The 24,826-nt window shown below is 40.8% G+C and overlaps 1 protein-coding gene across 2 annotated transcripts in view; it reads left to right on the top strand.

The window, feature by feature from the left end:
* AP3D1 (adaptor related protein complex 3 subunit delta 1) overlaps positions 1-24,826 on the top strand; it is a 136,953-nt gene that overhangs the window by 83,921 nt on the left and 28,206 nt on the right. Inside the window, exons 19-26 of one of the 2 annotated variants that reach the window (XM_033954609.1) lie at positions 1,186-1,284; positions 3,506-3,581; positions 4,540-4,742; positions 5,232-5,305; positions 20,741-20,906; positions 22,286-22,387; positions 22,789-22,842; positions 22,963-23,058. In XM_033954609.1, the coding sequence (XP_033810500.1) occupies positions 1,186-1,284; positions 3,506-3,581; positions 4,540-4,742; positions 5,232-5,305; positions 20,741-20,906; positions 22,286-22,387; positions 22,789-22,842; positions 22,963-23,058 (870 nt within the window). The remainder of the gene's footprint in view (positions 1-1,185; positions 1,285-3,505; positions 3,582-4,539; positions 4,743-5,231; positions 5,306-20,740; positions 20,907-22,285; positions 22,388-22,788; positions 22,843-22,962; positions 23,059-24,826) is intronic. The other variant, XM_033954610.1, reaches the window with a different exon arrangement.

The following is a 24,826-nucleotide window of genomic DNA, read 5'->3' as shown; positions in this document are numbered from 1 at the left end:
TCCTATCAAAGTTTTAAACATTTCTTCACTCATTCATTTGAAAAAAGTTCAATAGCAAAAATTGAATTAGTTTAGAAAATAGTTCAAATGAAAAGAAGAGTAATAATGTGTTTCTCTCTTTTAAGTAATCCCATTTTGGGAAACATTAGAAGTTAATTAATGTAATGTGATTAAAAGTCAACAGTCATATTATTAAATCCAATTACTTAAGTAGTAAATCTAATTAATAAGTTGGAATATAGAAGTAGTGTCTATTTTTGATATTGTGCAAATGGTTTTCACTCTGATAAGTATACCATTGAAAGCCAACCATGAACCATTACATAATCATAAGTATTGATACTGCAGTATAATATTTCCTAAATGTAAGTTTCCGTATTCTTGAAAACACCATTCTGCCATCAGTGTGGTATCGTATGATACTAAGACTGGCTTAGAGGAATCTAATCCCTTTGCAGTCCAGGTATCATTTTCAAATTTACCATAATCCCATTTAGTATCAGAGGGATCCTAATTTAATAATTTCCCCAGAATTTCAGAAGTATTCAAAGGTACTACTATGACTTGGTGCTATTATTAGCAGCAGCTTGTAAGGGAATACAAATAGTACAATCATGTTTAGTTGCATAAACCCCACCCATGCTTATTACTTTCTTTCATACTCAGATAAATTATTGAATGCCCCTCTTATTATAAGATAGTTATAGGCTGGATATAAAATTGAAATGCTTTCTTTTTAAAGATGCATTTGACTGCTAGAAAGCTAGGAGCCTTAATTGAATCCTATTTTCCAACTTATTTGAAGCCCACCGCTCTCACCCTTACTATTGTTTTTTTCCCCTACTTGTCTTATTTACTATCAACAACTTGTATTTCTTTCCCCATTTCTTCCTTTTGTTTAATATGTTTTGTCAGTTTAATCTTGTTCGTTTGTTTTATTTCCCCCAGAAATTTGTAATTTTACTATTTTTTTTGTACATCGCTTAGAATTTTGAATAAGCGATTAATCAAATTTTTAATAAACTTGAAAATAAGCAAGAAAAAAAATTTATTTACCTTATTTTTCAGTCTATAAGGTGCACCTGACCATAAGATGCACCTACATGTACAGGAGGAAAAACCATTAAAAAAAAATTTGGTTAAGAATTTTTTTTTTTCCTTGGTTTTTTTCTCCTCTACATATAGTGTTGTCCTGAAAAATCCACTTACACAGGCAGCAACCCTCCTTGTCTAAGTAGGAGAATTCGGACTGAAGTGCAAAGGAAGAGAGAAAAGACATACCAGGTATACACACACAAAGATCATACAATGTACAGTAACTGAAACTTCAGGGAGATTTCTATCTGATGCTTAAAGCAGCTTCATCAAGAAAGTCTCACTAGACCACAGAATTAGTGCCTTTTATTGAGAAGCTTGTAAGCAAACTAACAAGCAAAGGTCAAATCATTGATATAGGTTACATATGTCACAGTTCAAAGGATCAAAAGTACACATGGTCAATGGACAAGAGGCACATTATGCAAACAAACCACATTACATAAATCACATAGTCAGAATTATGTCACCAAACCTTTTACCTTCTGGCAGGGACCGGATCAGTGTTTAGACCACCCAGCAGTCTAGAACCTTTATTCTGTCAGGGGAAGTGCACTAAAGTTATCCTCTATGTATCATATACACATAGTGGTCTGTTCAGCATTGACATGCCCCTCAGGAGGTCACAGTGCCCCCTGACTTGTTTGCTCAGTTCCCTTGTTCTCACCCAGCTTATAACACATTTACCAGAGACTTCTTTCAGATGTTCAAGATATGCTGATTACTAACAAAACAGATTTCTAATGCCTGTCTTTTTTTATACTTGCCCAACATGCTTTTTGAGGGTAGAGTGCAAGCTTTAACAAAGCAAATGTTAGCTGATACAGCAGAGCAATATTCTTTGTCTGTATTTAACTATATATGTTTTCAGCTGGGGGTCTAATCCTCATATAGTCCCTTTCAAGGTCTGGTGCTGGGAAGCCCGCAGCCCTCCCCCCCCCCCCCCGGTACCTTTTTTAAACTGGCAGTGATCCAGTGCAGTCTCCTGCTGGACGGCAGCTTTTCTCGCTGCAGAGCGGCGCATAAGGCAGGAGCACGACCTTTGCACTTCCTGCCTAGTCCCACGCTGCTTTGTGATTGGCTGCCGTCAGTTCTTGCGATGCTTACCCTTACTCTAGTTTGAGATAATTTTCAAAGGCAAAGTATGTGCATGCTTCCCATTTGAAAATTTGTATGAAATACAAAGCTTGCAGATCTGTGCAAGCATTGTATTTCACTCATATGTATGTAAAGCCAAATTAGAAACCCGTGAAAACTAAAAATGAGAGGGGAAAAACAAAATCCCATTAATGAATTATATTTGGATAAATCAAGTAGGCTTCCCAGAAAACTGTCAGGCTATCGTGTAATAAATACATATATTCCCTCTCCATCCCCAATTGAAAAGTATTTAATTCGGGATCTCCTGTGAGGACATCAAACTGGAAAGCTAACCAATCCTAGGAGAGATCATTCAATTTCTGGAATGTAACTTTGAACTTGGAGCACTATTTTTCTTAAAATGTTTTGCTTTCATCTCTTCTTCCCTCGAGTAACAGTGCAAGTCTAACCCTAAAATTTTTTTTTTTTTTAATTTCTTTATTCATTTTTAAACTTACATCAAGTGTACAGTAAATATCAACCAAATATAATACAACATCACTTGAAAAATTTTCAATATCATACACCAAGAAGATTTAACCCCCACCCCCCTCCCAAATTCATATACAACTAATATATACCACATGAAAATAATATCTTATGACAATCATCTATATATTCTTAATATATTCTAACCCTAAAATTTGATGTCCCAACAAAGAAAAAAATAAACAAGCATGAGATTTACTGTGTAGTTTTATTTTTTTTGTGTGTGTGAGATAATCGGGGTGATTTTTTCCAACAACCAGATTTAATGATGTCTTTAGTTATTGCATCAGAAAATGAGGTAAATCTTTTCTTCAGATTTTTGACTTAGCAGGTGTATTATTCCTTGAATAGAAATGTTTCATAAAATAATTTCTGGAAGTTTTTTTGTTGTTGTTGTGAAATAAGCAGAGGTTAAGGAAAACTAAGATGGCTTCATTTGTGAATGCTGAGGGAACTTGGGCAAGGCAATAAGACTTCCTTTCTAACTGAGGTGTAAATTTCATCTAGAGAAGGCAGAATCGGTAGCATGAATTCCATCCAAAAAACCTTTGCTATTCACTGGGAGTTCACATATAACAGCCTCTGTATCTTCCAAGGTAGATTCCCCCCACCCCATCGCTCCATCTTGCTATGACAGTTCTTAAATTGAATTTAAGCCACTGGCTAGAAGTCTGGATTTATCCATATACCTTCTTGGCATATTGAGCTAAATCTGGACAACAGGGTCTGGCAGAGTTGGTGCCAGAATAATCATTTGTGTGTTTTGTTTTTTCATTTCCAGATGTACCAGGACTCGCCTGGAGTGGAGCATATACCTGTTGTTCAGATTGATCTCTCGGTTCCTTTGAAAGTCCCAGGCAAGTACAGAAAAGGGAAGGAGATCTAGATTTAGTTTATGCCTTTCCAGTAGTATTTCAAAGCGCGTTACATTAAGCGTCTTTTCTGTTGTATTGGTGATGAAGGCCTCTTAGACATTGGGGTGAAACCTTTTGTTATGGTAAAAATCATCTTTCATGATATTCATATGCCTCATTAATTCATTACTCTACTAATTGTCATTTTTCTAGGTACTTTAGTTAGATTGCGAGCCTTCGGGACAGTAAGGGAATATCTAAGTACCTATTTTACTTATAATTTTAATGCACCCTATTGTCTATTTTTTCTGTAAACCGCTTAGAATCCTAACGGAGTTTAGCGGTATATAAGAAATAAATTACATTACATTACATTAACAAATGAGTGTGTCATAAATATATATCTATTTTAAAGAAGTCATGAAGGCCCAAATCTTCTTTGTGCAGTAGTGATATATGATGGCTTCCTTGTTACACATCTTTGTTTAGACTTGGTCTCCTAGCTACCGTCTTATAAAGCTACTTTATAGTTGTGTTATACTTTAAAACTTCTCCTGAACAAGAGTTAGTTAATATATGTTGTAATGTGTATGTCAGGTCCACTATGAAATTCCTCTTTTGTTGAGATGGGCCATTGTTATTTAAATCAAGCTATGAAATGTGAACACTCTCAAAACTCATCTGTGCAGCCACTTTCTTTTGGAGTATTGCAGAAGTGTAAATGGAGGCTTATTTGAAAGTTTTTCAAAAATGTTTTTTTCTGGAGTGGGAGAGAGAATGAGACACAAAACCAATTGCCATGTTGTATAATTTCTCTTATTGCTATATTGTTTTTTGCAAACATGTTATATCACAGTGGTTTTTTAATTTAATATAACTTCTCTTGCATAGCTTGTTGTATTAATGGTAATTTCTTAATAAAATAGTTAAATATAAAAATTGGTTTTCTTGTCCTCTGCAGGAATGCCTTTGTCAGACCAGTATGTAAAACTGGAGGAGGAACGGAGGAGCAAGCAGAAACTGGAGAGAGACAAGAAGAAAAAGAAACAGAAAAAGGAGAAGAAAGGTGGCAAACATGGGCGACACAACTCTGTGCACACAGAGAGCGATGAGGATATAGCACCAGCGCACCAGGTGGACATAATCACTGAGGAGATGCCAGAGGTGAGTAGAGTACAATGAGGCAAGAATTGCTTGGGGTAGAATGCCTTTGTTCCAGTTTCGGGGCCTTAGGATGTGGCATAATTTTTTTTTTTTTTTTTTTTGTGATTCAAGGAAACTTGATTCTATCCTTAGGGAAACAGTAGTTGAAATTGTTTTATTCAGACCTTACATGTAGGCCTGAATAGGTCTTATTTGAGCTCATCATTGAATTTAAGAATATTTTTATCCATTTTCCTTGATTTTTTTCCTTCCCCTTTATTTTTCCTGCCTATGATTTTGTTGTAATCCTTCCCTATCTTTCTTTTCTTTGGTTTCTGGTCTTATCTGCTCTGTTACTGTTTGTTCGTGTTTGATCCCCTCCCATTTTTATTTTAGTGTAAACCGCTTAGATTTTAACTTTGGTTTCATATTGGCAGTGTATCAAATAAACTGAACTTGAACGAGGGGACATTTTCTTTCCCTTCCCCATCCCCCCTCTCTCTCCATCAGAATGCTTTGCCCAGTGATGAGGATGAAAAAGACCCCAACGATCCATACAGAGCTCTTGATATTGACTTGGATAAGTAAGTATATATGGATATTGATGAATGGTGTGGGTAGGATCCATGTAGATTAGAGGTGCTGGTTTGGAAGGATGATTATTTGAGAAGCACTATGTAAATACAGTAACTGACAGGTGAAGAGGCGAGTTACAAAACCTGTTGAGTAGGAAAAGCAATTTTCAGGATAAATGCAAGGGATTTCTTTGTTTGGTGTGTTTGGGTTTTTCCCCCAAGAATTTTATTCAACATGAGATTTTTTTTTTAAACTGAATATCACAAACCTGACGTATAGATGCCTTTTAAAGCAAATTTCCCACATCCTATGGCTATCTATAAGCACTTTGTTTCCAGTATGAGCTCTGTTTTTGTTTTATAACGTTCATTTTTATCTTATTTTCAATATATACAATGATTATAAACTGATAACTATATCCAGACAACAACAAATCCCCAGTAACAAGTGGATGCATGTGGTTTTCTTCCATGTACCCTCACAAGAACAGATTTTTGAAAAACAACAAAGCCAAAAGTCACCTCCCCCTTATCTTAGCTATACATCAACATACTCTCTCACCTCCTCCTTAGGTCCTAACAATCATGCTCCCTCCTCCAAAGTTGGAACTTCTTCTATCTCCTTTTAAAGAGACTCACTTTATGATATTTTAATGCTGTTTATTGGATATATTTCATACCACCCCTTCTGCTTTAGCCAAACACAGTGCTACCCTCGCCACTTTTGGACGACACCTGGACCAAATGAAGCTGATGATCGTATTTTGGATTTGAGATAACACCCTCTTCTCTGTATGACTGGTTAAAAAATTAAAAAGATAAATTATGGGATGCTTCTTAAGCGGTTCTGACTTGATCTTGAATGTTGGGATAATTTTTTTTTGTTTTGGATGGGGGTATATTGAGACCATTAAAATGATTCTTACCCCAATTACTTTGTCATATAGATCTGTACCCATCCCCCTTATATGGATACCCAAATACCAAATAGCTGATTTCACCCATTTAAACAGGAATTGGTTTTTCTAGGTAGCTACATTAAGGGCTTCAGATTTATTTATACATATTAACTTGAAATCCTAACACCGCACTATATCCAGTTCTTCCATATTTGTTGCCAATGACCCAGTAGTATTAGCTAACATGAAAAGTAAGTCATCCATAAACAAACATGAACACTAGTTTTTGAAGAAAAAAATTGCTTGTTTTGGAAGCCATTCTTCTTGTCATGATTCTTTGTGGATGGTCACATTGTGAAGAATTGAATGAGGACACACCCCAGTAACTAATGGTCTTGAAGTAAGCTTTATTTTTGTTTCAATAGAATTTTAAACTTTTTTAAAGGGGAATGGAAATGGTCTTGGGGGTTGCATATGTAGGAAAAGGTGCCAGTTTATAACCTGAAGGTCAAAGAAGAATTTCAGAGGGGGTTGGCCTTTTTTGGATTTTCCATAAGCTATTGATTTTAGAAGTTATGTTTCATTCTGTAGTTACTACTATACTCCTGTAGTGGACTGGTTTGAAGTGAAGCCGTTCATTGTTCTCTCTTATGCAGCTTTTCTTCCTGACTCTGAACTGCATATCTTCTGTTTGCTGCCTCATTTCTCTATCCTTTCTCTCTTTTTCTGCTTTCCCTGCTTGTTCTCTGTGTCACTCAGTCTGATAACAGGGAAGTCTCACAGGTAAGAATCTATTCTCTGCTATACTGAAAAATTATGATAAAGTAAAGAAACTAAGATTTTTTTTTATTTTTTTACTAGATAAGCAGAATATTGAAATTAAATAATCAAGTGAGACCAGAAATCCATCAAATTTGATCTGTTTCTTCTGGGACCCTGTTTTCAGAGATCTTATAATGTCATATCAGTATCTAATATCATCTTAACCACACCTCTGTTCTGTTGCATGGATCAGCCGATCAGAGAGAATCCACTTTCAGTTCTGCAAGAGGACACTGAAAGAGAAGAAACTTCAGCTGATAAATATTTGTATAAATCAGGGGTCTCAAAGTCCCTCCGCAATCCAGTCGGGTTTTCATGATTCCCCCAATGAATATGCATGAGATCTGTGTGCATGCACTGCTTTCAATGCATATTCATTGGGGAAATCCTGAAAACCCGACTGGATTGCTGCCCTCAAGGAGGGACTTTGAGATCCCTGGTATAAATGGTTAGAGTAATGTGTTTCTGAAACAAAAACAAACAAACAACAACACAGAAGAAAAAGTAGTCCCAGAAAAGCAAGGTAAGCAAACAAAAAAGTGGGAAATGGCAAACGAAAAGGGACCAAATCAAATAAATGCAATCAACTTTTTATTGTGGAATTTCACAAGCTGTGTTTCAGCCAAAACGTCTTCATCAGGAGTCCATGAAATATCTTTTTTTTTTTTAAATCTTAAATTTTCAAGACTATTACAAAGTGCATAAAATTACACATACATTAATAATCAGAATCAGCACTTACAATCCATCAGTAACAATACAAAATGAATTAACCCCCCTCCCAGTACATTCAATCAAGGAATAAAACAAGAGATAACCCCCACCCCCACCCTTCCACCCTGGAGGAGTCCATAAAATATCTTAACAAAACAGAGTAACATAAACATAAGTAAAAATAACACAATTAAAAATGAATAAAACCTAAGACAGACTGCTTTTAATCTTTTGGCTGATGTAACATATTAGTTTCATTTATTACGCTCTTTATGTGTTTTCAGTTAAGGGAGTACCAGCATCTATTCTATATTTTAATTCTTTGAATACTGGTTCTAATTCTATATTTGAACAAATTCATTTAATTTGTGGGTTTTATGCAACATTATAGCATAGGCCAGGGCATTTTCTTGTTTTGTTTTATTCCATATAGGTTTTATGTTTAAGGCAATTTCTTCTATACCAAATATAGGTTTAATATTGTAAATTGCATATGTTTTGGTTTTAGGTGTAGTTGAAACTTTCTCATTGTCTATTTATATGCTGCTTGTGGATTTTCTGATAAGCAGTCTGTTTTAGGTTTTATTCATTTTTAATTGTATTATTGTGCTTTTATATTTTTAATTGTGTTGGTTATGCTGTTTTGTTTGATATTTCATGGACTCCTGATGAAGGCTTGTTTGGCCAAAACACAGCTTATGTTAAGTCTGTCGTGTGAAATTCCACAATAGAGTTGTTTGCCAGTTTTATTTCCTACTTTTTTGTTTACTGAAACCAAATACATATGGTATGGCTGTGCTTCTGATGAGTGTATGGAAGCAAACCTTCTTAGGAACAGCTATTAATTGAAACTCATTTCTGCCTTAAATCCAACTTCACTTGGCCTGAAGTTTCTCATTACCTCTGATAGTATAGCTCCTAGGACCATATTCAGAAAAATTAACCAGTTCAAGTTTCTAAGCCTAATACTACATTTAGGCCCAGATTCTGTATAGGATGCCTGGGAGGGGTGACCTATACAGAATCGGGCCTACACTAACCTCGATTCTGTAATCGGCGTCCATGTTTCAGACGCCGGTTACAGAATCAGGTTAGAGTAGACGCCGCCCACCCGACACCCCGATTGCCAGCAAGAGGGTGCCTCCCCCTGACCCCCTGTCGTGCTAACACTCCCTGATGACCCTCCTAATCTCCCCCCCCCGAAACTGACCTCTTAATTGTTGGCCGGCTGGAAGGGTCTTGATGCCGTCCAGCTGGCAGGCCCACCTCGTCAAAATGAGGCGGGCCCGCCCCTTCCCGGCCCATCCCCGCTAAGCCATTCCCTAAGCCTTAGGCTTAGTGGGGATGGGTGGACCCGCTATGCCTAAGGCCTGATTGGTCCAGGCTTCTAGAGCCTAGGCCAATCAGGCCTTAGGCTTAGTGGGGATGGGCCGGGAAGGGGCGGGCCTGCCTCATTTCAATGAGGCGGGCCTGCTGGCTGGATGGCACCAAGACCCATCCAGCCGGCCAACAATTAAGATGTTAGTTTGGGGGGGGGGAGATTAGGGGGGTCATCAGGGAGTGTTAGTGCAGCAAGGGGAGTGTTAGTGTTAGCGTGGGGGGTCCGGGGGGAGGCATCCTCTGGCAGGAGAGGTTGGGCACCCTCCTGCCAGTGATCGGGGGTGTCAGGTGGTCAGTGTTTCGGCAGGAGGGATTGGGCAACCTGCCGCCGATCGGGGGTGTCAGGTGGTAGGCGTTCCGGCAGGAGGGGTTGGGCACCTTCCTGCCGGCGATCGGGGGTGTCAGGTAGGTGGCGTTCCGGCAGGAGGGATTGAGCACCCTTCTGCCGGTGATCAGGGTGGGGGAACAGGCGGCTGCTATACTTATCGTGGCAGGGAGATCCCTTGCCGTGATAAATATAGCGGCATCTACTTACAATGTAGGCCAGCATTTTGCTGGCCTACATTGTAAGTGTCTCTTCCTCTAGTAGGGAGACGCATAGGGCCGCCTAGGTTTGCCTAAGGCGCTTAGGCGGTCTTGCGAGCCTCCTTAGGCTCCCGGAGGCACCTTCAATATAGGTGGCCTGCCCGGGGAGCATTTTTTTTTTTTAAACGTGCATCCTGATTGGCTGATTAGACAGCTGTAGGACGCCTACAATTGCCTAAAATCGGGACACACTTTGCAGAGTCAGGGCCTTAATGCACAGTGCAAATGCTTCCTTTTTAAAGTTGTAACCATGATATGTGTTTGTCACCAGAAAAGGTCTTTGTCCCCTTCCTTGGAATGCTGCTATAACAGAGTACCCACAGGGGTAAGCCAGGCAGTGATTGGTGATAGAGTGACTTGCAGTGGAAAATGTTTTTGAATGATCTTATTGAAGTTTTACAGTGCCTTTTGAATAAAAGAGCTAAGTCCAGTTATTCCTGCTGGTGTGTCTTCAGTAAACTTTTGCATAGGGACCCTGCATTAGTTTTAGCAGATAAATTATATGGAATAAATTCAAAAATTTTGGAAAAGTGGTATGAATTTTTAGAAGTATGCCAATGTCTGATTTTTTTTATTAATTTCTGTCTATACTTAATTATTTAAGTAGCAATAGTGAACTGCCCTTTTTGCATAAATGCATACATAGACATATCTAAATATTCTCCTGCTGTAATTTCTGGACTTGCTCTTATATTGGCTTCATGTTGCCATAGAAAGGCAGTAGGGTCTTCTGTGATGTGCTTGTCTATTGTCCACTATCAATTTCTTTCTTTATAACTATAAAAATCATAATCCAAATTTTGATCATCTTCAACAAAAGCTTGGGGCAATTTACAAATTGTATATTACTGTATATACTTGAATATAAACCAAGATTTTTGATACCAAAAACAAAGCACAGAAATTGAGATCTTGATTTATGTTTGAATCTTTCTCTTCTGTCCCCAGTGACCAACATTTCACATCCTACCTCATTCTGTGGTTGATGCTGACAAAGATATGCACTGGGCCAGAGTGGGACCTTGATTATCTGTGAGATCAAAGAGGAAAGGAGTCAGCAGGCTTTCAGCATGCATGGATGCTTAAGGCCCTGCACTTGTCCAATGCTTAACTTTCTCAGCATTAGCTAGAAAAGGAGGTAGGACGTGAAATGCCAGTTAAAGGGGATTGAGAAGGGGAGGGGGAAAGGAAGAAATGGAAGTTGGGGTAGGGGGTATTACCAAACCATCCCAGATTGGTGATCCAGGGATACCACTGAGTGAGAGACTCTTCTCCTTCCCATAGTTTCAGCCGCAGGATGAAAGTAACGGCAAAACTACTGCATAACTCAGGGAGGCGAGAAAGAGAGAAATGGTTGAATATAAACCCCCCCATTTATATTTGAGTTAAGCTTCCCCCCTTTTATTGGGGGGGGACAGTTATCTTGGTTTATACTTGTATAGATTTATATTTGAGTATACATGGTAACTTAACAAAATCACAGTGCAAGCAATCAGATTAAGAGAAATGTTTAGTAAACAACCATGTTTTTCAATATTTTTTTTAAAAATTCAAATTTTCCTCTAATCTTAATTCTAAAGGAGGGGAGTTCAATGTTCAGGGGGTAACTGCTGTCAGCATCTGCTTTTGAATTGAAAGTTTAGTAAAAGCTGAAACAGAAGAAAGATGAATTATATTGAGATGAACAGAATAATATGAGCCAAATCCTAATTGAGGAAATAAGATGAGATAATTAGGACTAAGGCCATGAAAATATTTTGAATGAAAAGCAGAGCTCTCTAGACAGTCAGTTCATTCTTCAGAATGAAGAGCGAGCACTGGAACTGATTCCCAAGGACAGAAGCATTATGGTTGATCAGATGGGCAGAAAAGCTGAATTTTTTAGTGTTGGATCTGCATATTCCATGATTCATGATGGCCTTGACTTCCATAAAGTGGGTGCCAGGTGGGTGCCTAAGGAACTCACAGAGGAGTACATGCGCTTAGATGTTTGTTCATGACACTTAGCCCGTTATTTAAAAGGTGAAAACTTTCTGTAGCAGATAGTTTTTGGTGATGAAACGTGGGTTCACACCTATGAATCAGAAAGCAAGTGACAAGAGTATGCAATGGAAACGTCCATCATCTCCTGTGGCAAAGAAATTAGACGCAGCTGTTGGCAGGAAAGTTGATGTTGCCCGTCTTCTTGGATTCTCAAGGGCCTATTCTTGAAGCCTACCAGGAAAGAGGAACTGTCACAAGTACAGCCTGTTGTGGCTTGCTTCAGAGAGCTGAAACCCACTATTTGCTCTAAAAGAAGAGGAATACTGTCAAAGGGTGTTGTATTGTTGCACAACAATACATGCCCCTCACACTGCAGCCCCCACATTGGAAACACTCAGAAAATTGAAGTGGGAAGTCACGGAACATCCAGCATATAGTCCAGATTTAGTGCCATCTGATTTCCACCTTTTTGGATCACTCAAAGAAGCTTTAAGGGGCAAGAGATTTTCCTGTGATGACATGAAAACGGCGGTACATCAGTGGCTGCAGGCTCAACCAAAAACATTTTTTTAATGGCATTAAGAAATTAGGACACTGGGAAAAATGTATCGCAAAGCAGGGTGATAATGTGGAAAAGTGATGTAATTTGCTTTGAGATATTTAATAAATAGTGCTTAAAAAATAAAAGTGCGGAAACGTTTTGAAGATCCCTCGTAGTACAAGGGAGTGCTGAAAAGTTCTCAGCCCAACCAAGAAGGGAATGATGTGGAGCAATGAAACTTGCAAGTTATTCTACATATTCACCCATAAGTTCAACACACTTGGTACATCATGTCTGAAGATTCTGTAACCCTCCCCCCAAAAACTCTTGATGTCTGGTCACTGAAATACTGCTCATCTGCTGCAATCACCTCCAAATCACTTGAAAATTGTCACCCTTTTAAACTCTTTTTGTTAAGATTTGGAAATAGAAAATAGCCAGATGAAGCAAGATCTGGTGAGTAGGGTGGATGGTCTATGCACTGAAACCTCAACTGTGTCAAAACATCCATCCTTTTGCCAGCGTTTTGAGCAGATGCATTGTCTTGCAAAAAGAGAACTCCTTTCTGCAGCTTTCCTCTCCTTTATTCTTTCAGTGCCTCCTTTAATCAGCACAGCAAGTTACAGTAGTAATCTGCATTAATGGTTTGGCCCCTTGGAAGATAAGTTAGTCATTACAACACCTTCCTGTGGCCATGATCTTTCCTGCTAACTTTTGAGTCTTAAATTCCTTTTCCTTGGAGAACCTGAGTAAACTGTTTTGTCTCAGGATCAGAGTGGTGTAACCATGTTTCATCAACAGTAACTAGTCATTCCAAAAAGTTGGCACGAGCTCTCTGAAAATGCTGCAAAATCAACTTGGAAGTGTCCATTCAACGTCATTTAGGCACCCACTTGGCTAACAGCTTCTGCATATCCAGCTGCTCGTGATTTATACACCCAACACATTCCCTGGATATCTGTAGCATCTCATCAATTGTTTTAACCAATATTTACTTATCTGCCTATCAGGTCATGGACATGGTCAACATTTCAGGAGTTGACACTGTTTGAGACCTCCCAGACCTTGCTACATCTTCAGTCTCTCAATCTCCTCGCTGAAAGTTTGCACACTACTTCTTCGCCATGGAGTATGATGGCCATTTGTCACTCAGTGTTTTGCATCATATATTCATGGATTTCCTTTAGAGTTTTTTTTCTGCAGGAATAAGAACTTCATGATGGCTTGGAATTCTACACTTTTCGTTAACATGGTTTAGTCAGCAATCTGAAATAATGTCAAAACATAGCATTACAATTCTGCAAATTGTCACTTTGCAAAATAAAATAACACTTGTATGGACATACATCAACCTTCTCTAGAGAAGGCAGGTCTAAAGCATTTCCTGTAGCTGGGGGTGGGGCAGTTCTTAGCACCAACCCACAGAGATTCAAGTTGATGGGGGGTGGGTCTTTGTTATTCACAGCTTTATAGAAGATATTAATTTCTCTTTCCTTGTCAAGTTAGCCCGCGTTGCCTGAGTTAGAAAGAAGCTTGGATAAGCAGGAACAATTTTGGAAGTTTTTCTCTTCAATTTGTGCTCCTTCACAAAGCTTTTCTTTTACTTCAGTTACAGGGGATTTGAAATTTACTGATCCTCTTAAGCTAATTTGCCAAGATTTATCATATTGTAGGATACAGTTGCTTTTCTTACTTCTTGTGACCTTGATGCCGGTTACTGGAGCACTGAGTGACTCACAGGTTGCTTTCCTTGTTTTACCATACCATATTGTTTATTATACCCTGCAATTGTCTACTAGGAATCATTGCAACTTACATAAAATTAACAGTTTTAAAACAGAAATGTCATGAGTCAGACAATATGGAACATAAGTCCTGGACTATAGGTGGAATAGATGTATTTTTAGTGCCTTCCTGAATTGAAGGTTATAAGGTGCAATAAAATAAGAGAAAAAGGAAGCCAATATGGCTCTACAAACTAGTGGCGGAAAAAATAAAGGCAAAAGATTTGTCGTTTGTGAAATATTAAAAAAAACTCAAGAAGAGGAGTACAGAAAAGAGTCAAGAGAGAGACATATCTGGCGAAAGCACAAGTGGAAGAGTAAATGGCTATAAATATAAAAAAGAGATCAAATTTTTTTTCAGATATATTAGTGAAAAGAGAAAGACAAAAAATGGAATTACGAGACTGAAAGAAGGTATAAACAGCTATGTGGAGAGTGATGAGGACAAAGCAAACGTGCTAAACAAATACTTCTGTTCAGTATTCGCAGAAGAAAAACATGGAGAAGGACACGATTGGTTAGCACACCTGAGAATGGAGTGGATACTGCACCGTTCACAGAAGAAAGTGTTTATGAACAACTTGAAAAACTGAAGGTGGACAAAACTATGGGATGGGACGGGATCCATCCCAGGTTATTGAGGGCGCTCTGAGAGGTTTTGGTGGATCCTCTTAAAGATTTGTTCAATAAATCTTTAGAGGTGGGAGGGGAGTCACGTGATGACGCAGAGCTGAGCGGAGGCTCCTTGCTTCAGCTCTGACTCTTGCCTGCCTGATTAAGTATTTTTTTCCAGTAATCTCTTACCTGCGTCTTTCAAATTTGCTTCAGAGTGTGCGCTCTAACTTTCTGCTTTGGGGGGGGGGGCAGCTTGTTCGTCATTTTTCTGGTTTTTGACAGTTATGCCCATTAAAACACTTTGGCAGGCTAAGGCACAGAGGCAGACCAAAGCTGGCAATATGGCGTCTGCACCTCCGCCTAATGTGATTCTCCAGGAGGCTGCCGTTAAAGAGCTGACTAAAACTATATCCAATGTCATTGATGATTGTCTCTCCAAAATTGTAGGCTACAGTAGAGGTGGGAGAAGTTCCGTGGGACTGGAGAAGAGCAGATGTGGTCCCTCTTCACAAAAGTGGGTGCAGAGATGAAACGGGAAACTACAGGCCGGTAGCCTCACTTCAGTTATTGGAAAAATAATGGAAACGTTGCTGGAGGAAAGGATAGTGAAATGCTTAAAATCTAATGGATTTCAAGATCTAAGGCAACATAGGTTTACTAAAGGTAAATCATGCCAAACGAATCTGAATTATTTGACTGGGTGACCAGACAATTGGATCAAGGACATGCGCTAGATGTAATTTACTTAGATTTTAGCAAAGCCTTTGACACAGTTCCTCATAGGAGGCTCTTAAACTCCATGGGCTGAAATTGGGGCCCAAAGTAGTGAACTGGATTAGAAGCTGGTTGACGGAGAGACACCAGAGGGTGGTGGTTAATGGAATTTGCTTGGAGGAGGGAAAGGAAATAGTGGAGTGCTTCAGGGATCGATGCTGGGACCGATTCTATTCACTATGTTTGTGAGCGACATTGCTGAAGGGTTAGAAGGTAAAGTTAGCCTTTTTGCGGATGATACCAAGATTTGTAACAGAGTGGACACCGTTGAGGGAGTGGAAAACATGAAAAAGGATCTGCAAAAGTTAGAAGAATGGTCTAACGTCTGGCAACTAAAATTCAATGCAAAGAATTGCAGAGTGATGCATTTTGGGGGGTAGAAATCTGAGGAAACCATATATGCTGGGAGGTGAGAGGCTGATAAGCACTGAAAGAGAAAGGGACCTTGGGGTGATTGTGTCTGAGGATCTAAAGGCATCTAAACAGTGTGATAAGGCGGTGACTGCAGCCAGAAGGATGCTAGGCTGGATAGATAGAGGAATAACCAGCAAAAGAAGGGAAGTGTTAATGCCCCTGTATAGGTCATTGGTGAGGCCGCACTTGGAGTATTGTGTTCAGTTTTGTAGGCCGTATCTGGTGAAGGATATAAAAAGACTTGAAGCGGTTCAGAGGAAAGCGATGAAAATGGTAATGGGTTTGAACCAAAAGAAGTATGGGAAAAGACTGGAAGAGCTAAATATGTATACTCTGGAGAAGAGGAGGGACAGGGGAGATATGATACAGATGTTTAAATACTTGAAAGGTATTAATATAGAACCAAATCTTTTTCAGAGAAGAGAAAATGGTAAAACTAGAGGGCATAATTTGAGGTTGCAGGGAGGAAGACTCAGGAGCAATGTTCCGAAATTCTTTTTTTTTTTTTTTAATAAGTTTTCAATTTATACAATCAAGATAAACTTGTACAGAAAGATGATTCACGAAAAGAAAATTATCGAGAGAGAATTAAACAAGTAATTAAAATAACCTAACACAAATCTTCTCAAGTCCTCAAATGGATCCAAGATGTAAATCAAATGCGAGTACATCAAAAAGAAACAATCTTTATAGAATCATAAGCTATCAGAGAGTAAGGACCTCTGATAGTACTCTCCTTCTCCAGTCGGGACAAGGACAGGAAGGTCGTCAGTTGGGGAGAATCAAAAAAGACATACTTCTGAGTTTTATAATGAATTACACATTTACAAGGATGTCTAAGGAAAAAAGTTGCCCTTAGGGCCAGAAAACCAGGTTTTAACAAAAGAAATTATCTTCTACGCTTTTGAGTCTCCCTTGCCAAGTCTAGAAACATTTGTATCTTATCCAAGAAATTCTTTTTGTCTATGTTTATAAAACATTCTCATTAACCAACTCTTATCAGGGGTAAGTGCAAGCGTTAAAAGTAAAGTAGATGGAACAGACATTTCTCTATCAGATAAATCTAATACAGCTGAAATGTTTATAGGATCTTGATTTATTACTTGTTGGATATCTAGAGTCTTAGTCTGTAAATAATACACTTGTGTAATAGGTGGTAATGCAGATTCAGGTATTTCCAATATTTCTTGAAGATATCGTTTCAACATATCTTTAAGTGTTACCGTAGAAACTTTTGGAAAGTTAATCAATCTTAAGTTATTATTTCTAAAAAAGTTCTCCAAAGATTCAATTTTCCTTCTTAAACTTATATTATCTTTAATCAAAGTTTCTTGAAGTTTCTTTGATAATCCTATATCTTCTTGAAGATTATTCGTTAAAGATTTAGAAACTTCAAAATCTTTTTTCAAGTTCCCAATTTCAGTATCATAATTCTTAATTTTCCCTTCTAATTGTTGGAATTGAGAATTAAAAGTCTTTCCCAAATTAGAAATCAAATCCCAAAGGGATTCTAATGTAACTTCCTGGGGTTTTTGAGGTAAGAAAGCTTGTAAATTTATTCCAGGTTGCTCACCAAATGCAGCCTCTTCCTGTCGTTGTTCTGTCTGGACTGTTCTTACTGCACCAGGTGTTAAATCCTCACTTTCTAAGTTCAGGCTCCCATGAGATAACTGAGAGCCCAAACTTCTGCTCTCCGGATCGACTTCTCTGGCCTCAGGGGTAGAATGTCCATCGTCTCCTGGCAACACTCCCTTGGGGAGCTAGTAATGTGGGGTTGTAGGGGCGGTGCTCTGGCGTCGGGGCTGAGCGTTGTTTCAAGCCCCAAAGAGGCCGCTGGTATCTCGCCTCGTTGCTGCGCCTCCAGCGGGGAATCTGCTGGCGCCGCCGAAATGTTCTGCATCCGCCGCAGGAGTTCGTCGATAGTGCCGACAGCTACCTGACTGGAGCACCACAAGGCCCCAGCCACGCTCCTGCCTCTTCACTTCGGCATACTAAAAGGTAGTAGTTCTCAATGAAAAAAGTAAAAAAGGTAATTTATCGGCGAGCTTCCTGGCGTCCTCTCATCAAGCTCATGGAGAGAGTGGTACATGCCTGAAATACCCTCCCGAGGGAAGTGGTGAAGAGGAAAACGGTAATGAAATAAAAAACCGTGGGATAAACATAGAGGATCTCTAATTAGAAAATGAAGGATGTAAATTTTAACCATGATTTATAATTCTGCGCATAGGAATGTGTATACGATTGTATTTATCTACTGTTGTGAACCGCCTAGATCTAATGGCAGGCGGTATACAAGAAATAAAATTATTATTATTAAGTGCATATTTTCCAGCATATCTCTGTGCCATAATTTAGTAAATGTTTGAGACAATGGTCCTTAATTGATAAGGAAGGTGTAACTCTGGTAGATTGAATCAGTCTGTCTGGCTTCTTTGATCTATTTAAGTACTGTAGTTAACATATCTTTTTGAGAAATCCAGGCTGGCTTGCTACTCAAGAAATGTGGATTCTGTGCAGGGGGTTTATTCAGTCTTATCTGCACTAATATCCCCTGAGTCAGATTGCTTAATATAATATCCCAGAGTCCTTGCTGACACTCTGGTTAGGCCATCAGAAATGCTGACAGTAATGTAAGGCCGACACTTAATTATTTTAGTTCTTGGTAAACCAAAGAGATCATCTTCCTTTACACATATACAGTACCTCTTTCTCTGGCATCACATCATCCAAAATCTCATTCACTTATATAATCAACCAACTCTCCTCTCATCTCCCAAAACTAAGTTCTCTATCTGTTCACAAACTTTTTCAAACTAATTTGGGGCTTTTGAAAGGTACTAAAATCCTGTATATATTAGTTTTTGCATTGCAGGATTAAATTTTAGGTACATTTTGTGGATGAATTCCATTTTTTTATATGACCTTAAACTTTGATGTACTTTGTCTTTGTCATCCCTAGCGGTTATACTCCTAACCCTGTCTTTGCCCACTCTTTTTCTCAATCCCCCTTCTTGGTGGTCTCTCCCTTTATCATGCAGTATATTAATACAGAGAGCGCAAGTGAGACAAAGAGAAACATACAGAGACTATGTACATGTTCCAGTACGTTTTTCAAAATGCTTTGTGCCTTCAGTTCCCTCTCCTCCCTCATTAATCACATATTGTCCTTTGTTTTGTCTGGAAGAGGGATTTTTCATTGGGGCTGTGGGTTAGGGTTTTTTTTGGGGGGGGTTTGGAGGGGGGGTTGTGCTGTACATCAGCAACTGTGGTTGCAGTTGCCCTTTCCCATGTTTAGTGCTGCTGTCTACCTTTTTGCTCTGTGCAATGGGGCAATAGCTGCCTCCTTGAGTTCAGTTAAACTGCAGAGGGAGAGGTCAGCTGCTACAGTAGGATCACATCAGCGAAATATAGCAAAGTAGGACAGTTTTCAGGATTTTTCAGTTACAACCAGTAAAACATTCCCGTTGGAGAAAGTGAGTTTATTGGCGTTTCCTGTTTTATAACTAGGACTTCTCATTCTCTGTTATAAAGATCACATTGCATTTGTTAAATGTGGTTTAACTATGACTGTAGTATATGAAAATGTCAGAGATTTGTGTGCAGACCCTGTCCTGATACTTTATTTCTCAATGCTTTCGGAAAGGCAGTTTAAATACAGATAGAGGTCACTAAAATAACAATACATAGCATCTGTTCCACTCATTCCTATTTTAAGACCTGCTGTTCAGATGCAATAAAATAACTCACTAGAATGTTACACTTTGGAGCAGTTCATTTGGAAACATCCAAACTGCTTTGGAAGTGTCATGAATTAAACTTTGCTTTTATTAGATGAATAACTGCATGGCATTTTTGTGACTTCTTTTTGATCATATGGAACCTCTGACAGTGTACAGTATGTAAAAAGGAGTGGGAAACTGACTGATGAGAAAACCCCAACAGTCCTGCCACTTCCCCAATTTTTAAGTGCACTGAAGCCACAAAACTTGTTACTGTATTTTTTGCTCCATAAGACGCACTTTTTTCCCACCCAAATATGCATCTTATGCAGCGAAGATAATTTTTTAAAAAACCCACCCACCCTGTTGTACCTTTTTAAATGTCCTGTTGGGGGTACATGGGCTGACTGCCGCCAGCCCCCTGCCGCTGCTCCCCACCTGCCTGTCGCTACCAATGCAGTGGACCAGGGGCAGAGAAGAAGGAATCGGAGGCGGGTAGGCAGGCTTCAGTGTGGCAGGGAAGGAGGACGAATGACAGGCTGGAAGGCAGTGAGGGGGAGGGTGCATGAACTTTGGACATGGAAGGGAGAGAGGACAAAGGATAAAGGCTGGAAGGCAATGAGGGGGAGGGGGCACGAACTCAGGACATGGGAGGGAGGGAGGATGAAGGACAAATGCTGGAAGGCGGGGAGGGGGCACGAACTTGGAACATGTGAGAGAGGGAAGAGAAAGGGACAATTGTTGGGCCTGAGTGATGAAAGGAAGGAAGGAGACTTGTGAAATCACCAGGCAACAAAGGTTGGAAAAATGATTTTATTTTCAATTTAGTGATCAAAATGCGTCAGTTTTGAGAATTTATATCTGCTGTGTGTATTGTGTGTATATGAAAAATGAAAGGAACAGGGTGCAGAGCCTGGCAGGGAAGGGGAGACAAGGTGCAGAGCCTGACGGGGAGTGAGGGGGGCTGGGTGCAGAGCCTGGTATATATTAGTACACAATTTGGTTCAGAATGGTTTTTTCCTTGTTTTCCTACTCTAAATCTAGGGTGCGTCTTATGGTCAGGTGTGTCTTGTGGAGTGAAAAATATGGTAATTTAAAAAATAAAATTGGGGCATTTAGAAGTGCCAAAATGTGATATTCAGCACATTTGAGAATGCACCAAGGATCATAGGAAAATCTTCCAATGGAAAGAATGTTTTATCTTCTTGTTTTAGGCCTTTAGCAGATGGTGACAAGCTTCCTATACAGAGGCATCGGACCCCAGACAGCCTGAAATCACCAGACCCAGATAGCACCACTGCAGATGAGAAGAGTAAAAAGCCTAACAAGAAGGAAAAGAAACACAAAGAGAGAGAAAAAGAAAAGAAAAAAGAGAAAAAGGTGTGTTTGGGGGTGGACCTGATTTCATGATAGAGCTGCTGAATTTGCTGGGTACATCATAGGTACACGCTAATATAGAAAGATGTATGGATGTTTTATGCAATTTGGTACACTTAATTTCCCAGTGGCAATAAGATAGTATAGGAAATATTCAGTTTATTTTTCATGGATGTGCAAGAGACATCTAAGACTGTGTCCATGAATTGCATACAAGGCTCATAAATGTAAACCGTTTAGTTTTTTGTAAACTGTATAAAAACTAAATAAATAAAACAAGTGGCATGTCTTGGCACTCTCCCTCACCCCTGGCCCTTCAATTCCTGATCTGCAGACACCAGAACCCACTTAGAAGCTGAGTCAGTGCAGTGTTTGGAACCAAAATCTTGCTGCTTACACATCCCTAATACAAAAATGTAATACAAGAATTTGACAGCAAGAAATGCAGCAGTCTTTAAAAAAGGCTTAAGGACACTGCTGTATCAGAAGGCCTACTCCTATTGTGGGTGAGAACTGCAACATATTGTAGAGGTGATCATTTCAGTATTGAAATGATATAAGGTGTACAGCATTGAAACAATAATCGATGGCAGGTTGAGGCACTCGATTGTGTAATTATTTGTGGTCTGGTATTTTATTTTGTAATGTTAATGTAATAAGTGTAAACTGATTCAAATTGTAGAGTTGTGATATATAAATATTAAATCAAACAGATGTTAAATCTGTGTCCCCAAACCTTTTGGGATGAATGAGTAGTACAGTAAACCCCCATGAATTTGCACGGACTCAGTAATTCACGGTATTTTCCGACTGCCTCTTCCTGGTACTAAAGTCATGGTTACACCAATCAGGAGCTGCTTTGACACGCTATCTGGCTTATCAAAACAGCTCCTGATTGGTGTAACCATGACTTTAGTACCAGGAAGAGGTGGTTGGAAAATGTGCCTGGCTTCGTAAGTACAATTTAAGCACCCGCCGGCGCCCCAGCTTCCCTCTCCTGCCTTTGATCAGCTGAAAAACCATGTTTGCGGTTTTTAAAAATTTGCGGGTGTTCCTGGAACGGAACTCCCACGAATTTCGGGAGAGTACTGTATACATAAATTTAGTGACCTCTGGGGGTAGACGACAGGAAGACTGCTACAGAGGAGGAGGATTTAGGAAAGTAGAAAGGGACATACAGTAGATGCATGTGAAACAGGGCAGTAAGCAGCAGTGATGGCCGGGGGTTTAGATCTGTGTATGAACTACAAAAGGATTTCTACATTATTAACCCTTTCAGTTTTATGTCTGTTAAATCCTGGAGCCTTCCTTCCCAAATCTGTGCATTTTTTGCCCTTCAACCTCTCAGTGGAGATACTGAATATGTGTGTCTGGAAATGCAGAAAAGCCGAGAGAAAGAGGAAAGCCGAAGGCATAAGAAGTCCTTCTCGAGCCTGGAGAACCAAGAGGAGCCAGCAAAAGAACATGAAGGCTGCCCAGCTGATGTAAGAAAGAAGGGTAGTGGTCCATTTTCAGTAAGAAATGGTTACAAATGAGAATAACACCTGGAGTTCAATGCACAGCACCATGTTGTACCAATACAGCTGAAATCTTTTCTTCTGCTTCAGTAACAGTGTACAGACATGAATTTTGTGCAGTGTAAAAGCTTCAGTGTTTTGCTTTCATATCCTGTCCTTATCCTGTTTGTCAGCAAAGCACTTTCTTTTGAATGTTGGTGTGTGGGGATGTTTTTTTCATTTTCAAACTGCTCTTCTGCTTGTATTGGTATTTTCTACCTTTCTTGGCAGTTGCTTATATTGGTGGAAGTGTGGATTTTGTGATTGTCCTTTTTTTCTTTCCATGGTGGTTTTTTGTATTTTTAAATGTATCTGCCTTTGCGTTTCAGGCATCAGACTTGGATTTCTGGCTGTCGGCTGCACCTCCAACTGTCCAGTCCCAGGTTAGTATAATTGAGAGAGGGTTCTAATGAGAAAGCATTGACGTCATTTGTGGATGAGAATTTGAGCATGTTCCTCAGAGGACCTTTCATAAAGAAAAAATACTTCGCTATTTTGCTTAGAGCCAACCAGAAATCAGTGCTGTTTTAGAGGAGTCCGAAGAGCCCCAAAAGGAAGACAAAGAGGTAGATAATGCAGATGAAGAGGAAAAAGAAAAGGTGAGAGTTTTAGGTAAATCACAAATTACACACTCTGACAGGGGACTTTTCTCTTACTCAAGTCAAGTAGTGTGCAATTAGTCATGCACAAGTCTTTTATCCCAGGACAAGCAGGCATGATATTCTCACATGTGGGTGACGTCATCTACGGAGCCCCGGCGCGGACAGCTTTTCAAGCAAACTTGATTGAAGTTTCAAGTTTGCACACTGCACCACGCATGTGCGTGCCTTCTCGCCCACTAGAGGGCGCATCCCACCTCGTGGTCCTCAGTTCAAATTTTTCCGCGGAGCAAGAAAGCCCTGTGGATCTGAGCTCCAGTGTTTTTGCCTTCTAGCTGCCGCGTTTAGTTTGTTTTTCCCTTCGAATTAGTTCGCGGTACTCTTTTCCTTTCGTTTCTTTTCAAAAAAAAAAAAAAAAAAAAAAGTCTTTCGTTTTTCATCAGGTTCCGGGGGCTCCCGGAAGCCGTGGCCGCGGGACGTCGGTACGTTCCCGGCCTTCTTCTTTTTCTTCGTGGATGTCCCGTCCTGTTACGGGATTCAAAAAGTGCAGCCGGTGTGAGAGGTTGCTTTCCATCACTGACCCTCACCGGTGGTGCATTGTCTGTCTTGGGCCCGAACATCCGACAGACTCGTGCAATCGCTGTGCTACCTTCCAAAACAGGGCCCTCCGTCGCCGTAAGGCAAGAATGGCCGAATTGTTCGCCGTCGACGCGCCGCCTAAGGCCTCGACGTCGGCTTCGGCCCCGGCCTTGACCTCGGCCTCGGTGTCCTCGGGGGCCTCGGCCTCGCCTCGGCCCTCTTCCTCGAAGGCGTCGTCAGTGAAGCAAGCTTCGGGTAAGTCCTCTGTTCCATCCCCTTCAGCAAAGAAGCCATCCTCGAGTCAGGCCAAGGCGGGTGGGTCGACCCCGGCCCCGCATCGGACCTCGACTCCGCACACCCTGAGGGAATACTCGAGACCGAGGTCGCCCTCCAGGGAGTGTGCCCCGGACTCGGAACTCCCCACCTTCGTGGGGATTCCGGCCTTCCAGGATCTCCTCCGAGCTCTGATCTCATCGGAGCTGTCGGGAGCCCTGGAAGTGTTGCAGCGTGCTGCGGTTCCGGCGGCCTCGACCTCGGCCTGGACGCCTTCGGTCTCGGAGGCCCCGGCCTCGGCTCCCTCGGGAGCCCCGGCCTCGGCGACCTCGGTCTCGGGTACTGGGACCCCGTTCACCTCGGTCTCGGCCCCGCCCCGGACCTCGACCTCGGGGGAACCCCCTGAGCGGAGTGTAAGGCCCAAAGAAAAGTTGCGCAGAGTGCGCCGTCTTTCCTCCTCTTCCTCCGGGTCTTCCAGACACGCCTCGCCCTCGACGCGACCTCGGACGGGGCGTCGATCGAGGAAGTCCAAGCGGCCCCGAGGCTCGCCTCGGCGCGACCGTTCCTTGTCGTTCGGGGGCGAGGCGTTGCAGGTGTCGGAGTTGCGCCTCGACAACCCGAGGCTCCTCCGCTCACCCCATGGGAAGTCTTCCCGGGCCGCCTCGCCGAGGAAACGGGAGAGTGTCCCACGAACCCCGGGGTCCTCACCCAAGGGTTCTGCGAGGAGGACAACTTCCCCTTCCCCCTCGAGGGCCCTCGAGAGGGGATCCTGGGATTCGGGATCGGTTAGGGATCCTCATTATTCCCATGAGGCCTCCCCCCTCTCCTCGGTGGGGCGGTCGAGAACCCCCTCTCCCCAGGCTAGGCCGTCCTCATTTTCATCCTTCGTTCAGGACATGGCCCAAGCCCTGGGGAT

This window comes from Geotrypetes seraphini, chromosome 8, assembly GCF_902459505.1.
Source record: "Geotrypetes seraphini chromosome 8, aGeoSer1.1, whole genome shotgun sequence".
NCBI lineage: Eukaryota > Metazoa > Chordata > Amphibia > Gymnophiona > Dermophiidae > Geotrypetes > Geotrypetes seraphini.
The sequence above is the reverse complement of the archived record's forward strand: the minus strand, read 5'-3'. Positions and strand labels throughout refer to the sequence as shown.